This window comes from Aplidium turbinatum, chromosome 10 (assembly GCF_918807975.1).
Source record: "Aplidium turbinatum chromosome 10, kaAplTurb1.1, whole genome shotgun sequence".
Classification (NCBI taxonomy): Eukaryota; Metazoa; Chordata; class Ascidiacea; order Aplousobranchia; family Polyclinidae; genus Aplidium; species Aplidium turbinatum.
In genome coordinates, this window is record NC_137481.1 from 9,771,733 (window position 1) to 9,783,702 (window position 11,970).

General features: G+C 43.0%; 1 protein-coding gene across 1 annotated transcript; it reads left to right on the plus strand.

The window, feature by feature from the left end:
- The first annotated feature begins 8,547 nt into the window (after window positions 1-8,547).
- On the plus strand, window positions 8,548-9,645 carry LOC145778939 (uncharacterized). Its single transcript, XM_082590528.1, has one exon. The coding sequence runs from the start codon at window positions 8,548-8,550 to the stop codon at window positions 9,643-9,645; it is 1,098 nt and encodes a 365-aa protein (XP_082446654.1).
- The last annotated feature ends 2,325 nt before the right edge of the window (window positions 9,646-11,970 follow it).

An 11,970-nucleotide genomic window follows, 5' to 3' on the forward strand; every position in this document is an offset into this window, starting at 1 on the left:
CCTTTTATGCTGCCTGCAAAAAGAATTCTGCAAGAGGTCTGTCGATTAGGGGTTTCCTGGGACGAACCGCTGCCGTTATTGGGGGGTGGGGGGATGTCTTGGGAGCAATGGCTGCAGGCACTTCCAAATCTTGAGACAGTCTCTCTTGCTAGAAGCTTCAAACTGCCAGATCGCACAGTTGCTCAAATCGAATTACATGTGTTTGCTGACGCTTACTTTGATGGGTATGGTGCATGTGCATACCTTCGCATAACTTACAATGATGGGCTCGTAACGTGTTCCCTTGTTATGGGAAAATCCAGAGTAACGCCCCTTAAGGCAGTCAGTGTGCCCAGACTTGAACTGACTGCTGCTGTGGTCGCGGCAAGACTTGGCACAATGATTAGCCGTGAGTTAGAATACAATTTATTTCGTGTTGTGTACTGGACTGATGCCACCGTTGTTCTGCGGTACATTCGCAATACTTCTACTCGTTTCTTGACATTTGTGGCCAACCGACTAGAAGTGCTCCATACGCTGACTTCAGTAGAACAATGGCGTTATGTACCGACTGACGAGAATCCCGCGGACATTGCATCACGCGGTCTGAGCCCGGAAAAAGTTGCTGAATCGGACTTGTGGTTCTACGGACCAAGCTTTTTACTTAAGACTGAGGTTCACTGGCCAACGCAGCCCGAGTTCATCGGCGAAATTAAAGAGGACCCCAATGTGAAGATTTGTTCCACTCAAGTAGTCGAACCTGTGAAAGACATCCTACACGAGTTGGTGCGTCGATATTCAAGTTTCCACGTTTTGCAACGCACATGGGCCTGGTTAATTCGCTATCAGCAATTTCTGAAATGGAAAGCCCTACCAAATTGCGATCCACCTCGCCAAGGTTTGTTGTGTGCTGACGAAGTTCACAAGGCTACGCTCTCCATCGTAAAAGCGACTCAACGCGAAGCCTTTCCCGGCGTTTCAGAGGTACTTCCTGATCATCCCAATCTCGAAGCTCCGGTTGAGCCAATCACAGAAGGCAAATTCAAGCAGTATCCGTGTTTGCGTAGTGTCTGTGCGTTGACTCCTGGTCACAGCGGTAAACCATAATCTCTTCGTGGGAAAATTGTAACATAAAGTTCCCGGATCCGTTTGTCTGCATGTAGTGACCGAAAAAGAAACACTCCTCGAAACGTCTATTCAAAAAGTGTATTCCTGTAAAATTAGCCCGCGGCTATCGAAAATGGGACGCAACACCGTACGCCTCTAAAACTGTCACTACAGAACAGATTACTTGGATAAAAGACGGAGAATTTGTCCAGCTAGCAAGCACCAAATAAACCAATTAAATGTGCGACCGACTTCCAACAAACAACTTCCAGAATGAATCAGAAAAATTTGTGATAACTCAAAGGCACGTCAGCAGTTAGTGTGACGCAATATTTCATGTTTAAACAGGTTTCAAACTGAAACAGGTTTAAACAGGTTTGACACAAGTCTTACAAACGATGGTGCAATTTTGGCTCATGTTTTAGGAATTTCCATGACGTAATATTCAGTAGACCTGAACGGTTTTTATATGACGTTTGATTAGGTGAACAATTGTCTGGAACATAGCGGCCCCTAGTTATGACAGTCTGACATGGCATAACTAAAAAAGAATTGACGACAATTGTGAGCCAATGAATAAAACACATGATACACAAATTGTTTGAATCGCTCACGTTTAAGTTAATACGCAAATACAAAGGACATGCAAACAATGAACAGCAATAAGAATAAACACGACGATACATTACCATAGGTAGTAGGTACACGCAAAAAATGACGCTATATACAATGGTTGCGATAATAACCGACTGTTCTGGGCTCAGACAAGTGTCGGCCACCGCAGACAAAACCAGGCTCAAACCCTAACACTTAGGTGTTCTTTACGGGGGCGAGGCACGAAATATCCCTCAACACATAGTCTACTTTCACTTTCCCCGTACTCTCATCATAGTTGCAGACGGCAACTTTAGCTCTACGAACCACAGGCTTCCCTTTCCTAATTTGTGGAACCACCTCATGCACCCTCCCAAGTTGATACTTCCCACGTTTACCAATGTCCTGGAGAGAACCTACCACTACAAGTTGACCAGGCTCCAAATTCTCGGCCATTTTTAGCCATTTTTTCCGGCCCTGAAGACCTGGCAAGTAAAAATCTATCCATTTACTCCAAAACTGCTGAGAAAGTGACAAATTGAACCGATAATCCCTTCTTAATTGGTCACGATCATGTGGTTGCCCAACAGCACAGTATGGGTCTAAATATGGGGCCAAAAGTGAGGCAGGGGTGATGACAGTAAAATCCCTAGGGTCGTCACTCAAAGGTACCAAAGGGCGTTCGTTCACGATCCGAACGGCACTGCCTGTGTACGTAAGCAGTTCAATAAAATTGGGCTTACGAATTGAAGAGTCCAAAATGTGAAAAAATGCAATTTTAAATTGTTTAACCATTGCCTCCCAGGCGCCACCTTGCGCCGGAGCATACGGAGGTATAAATTCCCAGTTTATCTCTCTCTGTCTCAGGGCGTTGTGAAATTCAGCTGATTATATCAACTCGGGTAACTTCTTAGATGCTGCCTGAAAGGTGCTTCCATTATCGGAATAGATATCATTAACCTGCCCACGGAAATCTGTAAACCTTGTAAAGGCAAGTAAAAAATCACTCAGCGACAATGACGTAACCAGCTCAACATGAATAGCGCGAGATGCCATACATGTGAACAAGAGTCCTCAAGCTTTTTTGTGACTTCTACCTTCAACAAAGGTTAAAGGTCCAAGATAGTCTAAGCCGCAATCAAAAAAGGGTTTCCTATGCGCAGTTGTGCGAGACAAACGTAAATCAGGGTTTTTAACCCACTGCAACACAGTACGAGAATCACACCAAAAATACTTAAGGCAGTCGGGCATCTTCAATGCTTCGTAGGCCTGCTTCACGAGTCTTGCTGTATTCAAAGCGGCAACAAGCTCTTTCCTAGCTATCGGCCAAGAAAACTGATTTTTTACAACAATGGTAGATTTACCCAGAACGAAAGACACACTCGGAACTCCGTTAACCAGTCTACGTAAGTAAACAACAGAAGAGAAAGCTTGATTCGAAGCATCACTAAACCCATGCAATTGATATGAAACAATATCATCCGGACTGCACACACCAGAGTTTGCAAAATACCATCTCGGTAACGAAAAATCCTTAAGCAGGTCCAAAGAGCGAAGCCACGACTCCCACTCTTTAACAAAGCTATCAGGGACCTCGGTGTCCCAATCAAACTTGTCTATCGCCAATTGCTGAAGTATAAGGCGTGCTTTTAGAAAAAATGGCGCTCCAAAGCCTAGCGGGTCAAAATTTTGTCCAAGCTGACTGAGCATACTTCTGCGCGTGTGTTTAGCTAAGGGCTTTAAGGAACATGCGATACGCATCTCGTCAGACTCGGTTTGCCACACACAGCCCAATGTCTTCGCTGATGGCAAAGTCATATTTTCAGTCTGAAAGTCAATGTCACGAATCAAAGGTGAAAGCATCTCATTATCCAAATTTGACAAGACAATCATAGCCTCCTTGTTAGCACTCCACTTAACAAGTTTAAACCCACGGCTATCAAACAAAGCAATTGATTCATGAGTGATTTGCTGAGCTTCCTCTAAGCTATCAGCCGAAAATATAAAATCATCCATGTACATATTATTTGCAATATTGCAGAGAGTCAATTCACCAGCACTGCTGGGATTCTGCTCGATCATTTTCTTTATAGCCAAGCAAGCGATATGCGGGCTACTCTTTATTCCCCAAGGGTGTACACAAAAACGAAATGGTACCATCCTACCATTTTCAAGGTCATCATCTTCAAACCACAATATACGAAACAAATCCCTTTGCGACTCAGGTAACTTTATTTGAAAGAAGCATTTAGTCACATCAGCCATGAGACCAAATCTACCAAGCCGAAATCTAGCCAAGACATCTACCAGAGGGTTTAACAAGTCAGGACCCGAAAACATTACATCATTAACACAAGTTCCTCGAAATTCAGACTTGCCATCGTAAACAATGCGCTTTTTTAATTGTGACGTCACAAAGTATGGTAAATACCACTCAGAACCCTTCACATTTCCTGCTTCACCAGCACGCTCAATATAACCATTAGATTTAAGATCTTTCATGGTGTCAGTAAGGAAATCACGAAGTTCAGGTTGTTTTAAAGCTTTCTTTCTTAAAGCAGCAGCTCTATCTGACGCCAACACAAAATTGTTAGGTAGTTCAATATCTTCCTTCAACGGAACAGGTATCTCAAATCGACCATCTTTCAACTCAATATTCGGTTCGACAAGTTCTCTAGCCAAATTATCATTGCGAGACAATTCACAGGTTTCATTTTGCAACGTCAAATCCTGAATGACTTTATTCAGGTCTGCTATTTCCATATCACGAGACTCAATTTTACGCTGAAAGCCAGAGATGACATCCGACTCTGAAGACGTCTGCACTCTGCACACGTTAGCAACGCTTTCATCTAAGGGTGACTTACCACCACAAGCCAACCAACCGAGAGGAGTGAGCAAAGCATGTGGTTCACTACGATTTTCACCAACACGCTCTTTTTTGGCCCACATCAAATAAGCGTTATCGTTGCCAATCAGTACATCTACAGTACTACAATCATTCAAATGAAACATATTCACGTCATGAAAATGACGAAAACCACTTAAATCCTGCTTATGGGGTAAAGTTTTAACATCGTCAGCCCAAGCTGGGTTAACCACCGAAGTTATATCACAAAACAGTTCATCTGTCTCTAACGACTGAATGTTGAGTTTAACAAGGTCAGCACAAGTAGGTTTCTGACCAGCCAGAGTATCCATTTTAAACGACGCTTTGTCATACGGTTTAAAGTCAAGTTCGCAGACCAAATCACTCGAAACAAAAGTCAACTGCGAACCAGGATCATGCTGACAATACACCAACTTCGATTTGCCAGTCATTGGATTCAAAACACGAGCAGCAGTAACGCGGTTAAAAGCTGCTTTAACATTTCCAATCTTAACATTACGCACAGGAACTCTGGCACGAGCATCATCTTTCCCAACAGAATCCAGAGAATCACGTGACGTCACATAAAAATCATGCAGAAGAAAATAGTGTTTCCTATCGTTGTTAGGCCCACACTTACGACAGTTATTTGCATGAACGCAATCCCTAACCATATGCTGGCGCAAACAATTCAAGCATTTGCCAGCTTTCACAATGACATCTCTCCGATCTTTAGGTGTCAAGCGCAAAAATTCTTTACAATTAGACAAAAAATGATATTCAACTTGACCACGTGACGAACAACAAATACATGCCGGCAGGTCTTTACGTCTAGCCTCACCACCGCGCGGTGCGCCAACAGCAGTCGAGTACTGCGAACTCCCTGAAATCACATCATCATGGGGTTTTACCGACGTCTGCCTAACCGGACATGAAGGCAATTTTCCTTTGCCAAACTTTTTAAATTGCTGCGACTCACCAGAATCGCCCATTAGCATAATGCTAAAATCAGTCGACTCACGCGTTTCCTCCCGTACTACAAATTCAAACAAACTCTGAAAAGTAGGCTCATCAGTGCCACCATACTGATCACCTAAAAAGTCAAGATAACGCTGCTTAGCGTCAAACGGGAGTCGCTTCGCCCAATCCAAAACAAAACGTCCTTCCAATTTGTCACGCTGACCATAAGCTTGCGCGTAAAGCAAACACTGCGATAATTCATCTTTAAACTCTTTCAGATGACTGGAAGAGGTCGAAGTCAATTTGCTACCATAGCGATACTTTCTAATTTCCGGTTCTGCAAAGAGACCTCCACGAACCCCAAAACGCTGGGACAAGCGAGCTAACGACATTTCTATCCTGTCTTCCTCTGACAAGCCAGGGGTGTCAGAAACCAAATTAGCAATCGTTTGCGCAGCTGTCCTAACACAAGCTGCTTGTAACAAAGTCAAACGAGTCCCCTTAAAGGGCGAAGCTGCCATTAAGGCCGTAACACGATTTTTAAAGAAGATAAATGGCATATTATTACCATCGTAACCAATCAAGGCCGCCTTATCGAAAAACGTCCTACTATTTTGGTATTCAAAAAAGCAATCCTGCTGTTGAGAACTCGATTTAGCGGGAGAAGACAAGCTATATCCCTTAAGGGGCTGAGTGGGCTCAGTCACATGCACAGCCCGATCACGATCCTCACACATGTTAAAATCAGGAGATGCGATACGCCTCTCACAACCACCCAAATTACGTGTAGCTGGGCGATCAAAACCTAGCGGCGCAGAAAACTGTGAAGGGGGCAAAGCATTACTGCTAATGGCGGCCCCGTGACCTGTACGCTCTGGGGGAGGAGTTCGGTTGTAATTCGCAGACCTTGGCTCTACAGCATTCAGAAGACCCTTAGCCGCGGCCCCGAGACCTCCTGAAACAGCTGGAAAACGTGTGGATTGCCCTGGTCCACTCACAGGTTGAACGGGCGTTTGGAAAAGGTTATGTAAATTAAACTGCGATTGATGTTCATTTCTGGAATGCCTAGAAGAGCCCTTCTTAGAGCTACGCCGAGAGCCCACCTCTGATCGATATTCAGCTAAAACTACCTCTTTACATTGTTCAGCCCTCAACTGAGCGTCTTTGAGTGCGAACTCAGCAGCTCTCGCTTCAGCTCTCGCGGCGGCCTCAGCTGCTCTCGCTTCGGCCTCAGCTCTCGCGGCAGCCTCAGCTCGAATGGCCTCAGCTCTCGCGGCAGCCTCAGCAGCTCTCGCTTCGGCCTCAACTCTCGCGGCAGCCTCAGCTCGAATGGCCTCAGCTCTCGCGGCAGCCTCAGCAGCTCTCGCTTCGGCCTCAGCTTGTATCTGGAGCTCCTCTCGTCTTAGCTGCAGGTTAATTTGTGCCACTATCCGAGACGAAGTCCTAGACATCCTAGTGCTTACATTTGAGGCGCTATCCTCAGGATGTATGTCAGCATCCAACATATCTGAGAACTCACTTTCTTTTTGTTCGAAGTTATTTTTTAACGAGTTAAATTCGGGATCTACCCTATCACGAAGTTCTGCCAAGATTGCAGAGTTAACAATTTTACTCAAAAGAGCATGGAAATGCCTTAATTCCTCTTCTAAAGTAGAGAACTTAGATCGAAAAATTAACAGTTCCTGCTTATCACTCAAAGAACCTAGGGCTACAGAAAGTTCCCCAATTTCAGTCAAAATATCCCTTCTAAGATGCCGGGCCTCTCGAACTGACTTAGCCTCATCGTTACTGGGTCCCTCCCCAGAATGGCCTGTCCGACCGCAAAGAACATCATCAGGCTTAAACTCAGTCGAGTCTACGGCGGTCGAGTCCTTGTCGCCACCGAGTGTAGACATATTAAATGTTGGGGCTAAATTAACAATTAAAAAAATTAAGTTACACAAACACACAAAATTATTAGGCTACAGTAGTTATAAAAAACTTAACTGCAAAGACAGTAAAAATACAAAAAGAATTTAAATGCACGATACCGTAGCTGTACGGGTATGAAGTCCTAAAGTCCACAAAACTTGCTTGGATTCTTCCACTTGAATCTACAAGCACAGATGGATTGTCTTTTAATCTTCTTTCTTGCCAATGAATGTCAAAGTTATTTTTCTTCAGTACCAAACTGAGAAGAAATGTCTTTACTTTTCTTTGCTTCTGTAAGAGTGTAGACTACCAACCAACAAATCTTCTTTTATTATTTCTTGTACTTCTAAGTAGTTCCTCTGCACTAGCTGACAACAAACACGTCGTTTATTTTTATGCCTTCAAGTGCTTCTTGGCCTACCAGCTAACAAAAATCGTCTTTTATTTTTTATGGTCACAGCGGTAAACCATAATCTCTTCGTGGGAAAATTGTAACATAAAGTTCCCGGATCCGTTTGTCTGCATGTAGTGACCGAAAAAGAAACACTCCTCGAAACGTCTATTCAAAAAGTGTATTCCTGTAAAATTAGCCCGCGGCTATCGAAAATGGGACGCAACACCGTACGCCTCTAAAACTGTCACTACAGAACAGATTACTTGGATAAAAGACGGAGAATTTGTCCAGCTAGCAAGCACCAAATAAACCAGTTAAATGTGCGACCGACTTCCAACAAACAACTTCCAGAATGAATCAGAAAAATTTGTGATAACTCAAAGGCCTAGAAGTATGTCAGTATGTCACCTAGAAATATGAGTACGTCAGCAGTTAGTGTGACGCAATATTTCATGTTTAAACAGGTTTCAAACTGAAACAGGTTTGACACAAGTCTTACGAACGATGGTGCAATTTTGGCTCATGTTTTAGGAATTTCTATGACGTAATATTCAGTAGACCTGAACGGTTTTTATATGACGTTTGATTAGGTGAACAATTGTCTGGAACAACTCCTTATCAGGTCGACGGTGTTTTACGCGTTGGAGGACGTTTGCAAAATTCCAACCTTCCAGACTCGTATAAACATCCAATCTTGCTTCCGAGTGACCATCCCGTGACAAGCTTGATCGTCATGGCTTGCCATGAGAAGAATGGTCATATGGGCACTGCTCATGTGTTGACAGCAGTGAACCAAAACTATTGGATTTTGAAGGGACGGTCGACGGTGCGGAGAATTTTGCGTACTTGTTTAAACTGCAAGTTTTGGGCAGCAAAGACAGGCGGTCAGCAAATGGGTGAACTGCCTGCTCACCGAGTTACACGCATCCCCCCATTCAGTGCTTGTGGAACCGATTTGATGGGTCCACTTTTCGTTAAAATTGGAAGAAACAACGTCAAACGTTACGTGTGTATTTTTAATTGTTTATCCAGTAGAGCTGAGCATTTCGAAGTGGTTCAGTCTCTTGAAGCCAGTGCCTTCATCCAAGCCTTTCGGAGATTCTGTAATCGAAGAATCGCCCCTGTACGTCATGTATACAGCGATAATGGAGGTAATTTTGTTGCTGCAAACCGGGAGCTGAATCATGGAATTAAATTATGGAAAAGTAAGAAGTTTCAGGACGCTATGCTGCAGGATGGGATTACCTGGCATTTTGGGCCACCCCTAGCCTCCCATCAAAATGGATTCACTGAGGCCTTCTTTCGCATTGTGAGAAAGATTTTTCGTTCCATTGTTGCCGATGCCACGCTAGATGAGTTTGAATTGCTGACATTCCTGACGGAAGTAGAAAGGATTCTAAATGATCGGCCTATCACTGGGTTTCCCAGCAGCCCCGATGATTTGTTTGCAATGACGCCCAGCATGATATTAACCGGTTCTCTCGCAGATGACGTTATTCCTGGAGTTTTTATGAAGGCCGATGCTTATCGTCGGTCCTGGAAGAAGACGCAATATCTAGCAGATGTGTTCTGGGATCGCTGGATCAAGGAATACTTGCCATTGCTTCAACCTCGACAGAAATGGTTTGGAACTTCGCCCAATCTGAAACCCGGAGATCTCGTGTTAGTTGTAGATGAGTCGGCCAAGCGCGGTTCTTGGCCCAAGGGCATCGTTGAGTCGGTTGTGCCAGATAAAAACAATTTAGTGCGTAGAGCTAAGGTGCGTACTGCTAATTCAACGTTAGTTCGTGACATTCGAAAACTGTGCCTGCTTGAAGCAGTAGATGACTGACGTCACTAACCTGCGCCTCTCGCGCCAGTAGCTATGTTTTTTGTTCTTATATTTGTGAATTGTATTGTGAATTGATGTCCTTACCCAGCAAGCACTACATCAGTTCACTTTTGGTGAACCGATGTTGCTCTTGTGGAGTAGGCTATATGCCTTTTGATTATATTGATCATGTCCGGAATACCATTAACTATAGTTGTAGGACTGTCCGTTTGTGTTTTATTCAATTGTGTTTATGAGTAATGATATCGCATTCTCTGTCCTATTTCATTGCATGTACCACGTACGTCCGTACTGTAGGAAGCGATCTGGTAGGAAGCAACGTAGGGTTATCATTAGTTATCTGTGTACCTAAGTGTTTTGTATTTCGTGAAAACATTTAGATCATTGTTTCAAGATTGTCCTTGTTATTGTAAAAACGGTAATCTGTAATTTACGTTTTTGTGGGGAGTATGTTACGGACAATTTAGACTTAATCTCGATTTTTCTCCCTTTTTATTTAGTTAAAAACATTTGTCACGCTCTAGTAATTTCTATCTCTTCCTCGTGTGTATTCGTCGTAAATCTTTTCTTTTCGAATTTGGATCGCTGGACGGAGGACGTTGGTTTCGAGGAGAAATTCTTTTTAAATTGCTTTGTTGCAGTAAGTGATGTCTTCGGTTTTCATTGTGTATATTGATTAGTGTGTGTGGTGGATTGCTTTCGACTTATTTGTGTATTACAGTGTTTATACCCCTCAGTTGTGGTGAGCTGGTAGAGAAGTCAGAAGTAATTTATTGCGACATAATTGGTAGGACTTTGGATATTGAGCATTATTTGTTAGTTGCGGCAAGTGATCATAAAATATTTCAGTCAACCGAAACTAGGTCCGTAGTTGTCCGGAACAGGTGTTGTCCATCTGCCAATCTTCTTCTGAGATACCAATAAGATGAGGTCATCGTCTCTTCGTCGCCGAAGCGAAAACAATCCTTTAGCAATCCAATTTACGCTTCATTTAACTGACCAGCGTGATGACGTCGCACACAACTTACGGCACAAACAAAAAGATATAAAATATTCTACAAATATATACCTGAAAAATTTATTTAGATTTTTTTTGGGGGTACGAAGAATGCTCTGACCTGACAAAGGGGTACGAACAGCAAAAAAGGTTGGGAACCCCTGGCCTAGAGAGTTAAAAAACAGCCAGATTTTCAAAATCTGCCTTCAAAAAAGCCAAATTGGCAACCCTGCTTCAGCTTATGATGAAGAGAAAAATAAGTTTTCCGAGTGACGATTTCAAGCTTGACTGAACAGCAACTAGCCTACTACAGTATCATAGCGGATGCGGCCTTTGACGAACTAGATGCTCAGTTCGTAAATTCTTCCAATGTTCCCTTTGTCGTGCAGTGTCCCAAAGTGTTCTTGGTTGGCTGATTGATGTATTTCGTTGAAAATTAGATATAGGGGGAGACCGGGGCAAGTTGTGCAACGGGGCAAGTTGTGCAAGTCCCCGTTCGAAAGGAAATAAAGAGCGTAATGAATCTTTAACGCCATTATTATATTTTACCTATAATGCCTTTGAAGCACGTGAATTGCAGTTATCAGTTTTTTGGGCAGGTTAGGCTTGATCAACGATATAAGGTGTTTAGGTCTTAGTGAACTAGTCAAACTTTAGCAGTAGGGGTCACTAGACATGTGATGTAGTTGTATTTTCGCAGGTAAAATTTTTTGTACATTTGTTAGTTTTCTTGAAATTTTTTGTTCTTTAAAAAAAGTGTGAATGGGGCAAGTTGTGCAGTTGATGACGAGGCAAGTTGTGCAACTGTAATGTGATCGTAATATGTTGCTCAACTTGCCCCTGGCACTAGTGTTGCTCAACTTACCCCATGATGCTACACAGCTTGCCCACCATTGTGTTGCACAACTTGCCCCGGAAAAATAATCCGGGGCAAGTTGCGCAATCGTTACTTAAACTTGAATACAGTGCAAAATAATAAATAAAACCAATCAGTATTTGTCTTGAAACTTGGCTTATTAGCATGTTTTTGAAATGCAATACTTGAGTTTTCGAAAAAGTTAGTAAAATAAAAAAAAATTAGATTTAAAAAAAAAAAAACGGTTCAACTTGCCCCGGTCTCCCCTAGCCTAAATGTTGTTCGTTGCCTGCCACAAGCACGTCTCCCGAGAAGGCGACCGCTTAGACAAAAATTTTCGAATTCTTCTTTTCTGATGATGTGACCGACAAATTTGAGTTGCCTTTGAATTATGTTGTTCAATAGTTCCTTATCTTGATGTAGGCTAACTGGTTTAAAACTTCTGCATTTGTGATGTGATCAGTAGCCTATA

Excerpts from the sequence above, each read along its gene's own strand:
- LOC145778939 (XM_082590528.1), top strand. The coding sequence starts at position 8,548 with ATGGCTTGCCATGAGAAGAATGGTCATATGGGCACTGCTCATGTGTTG.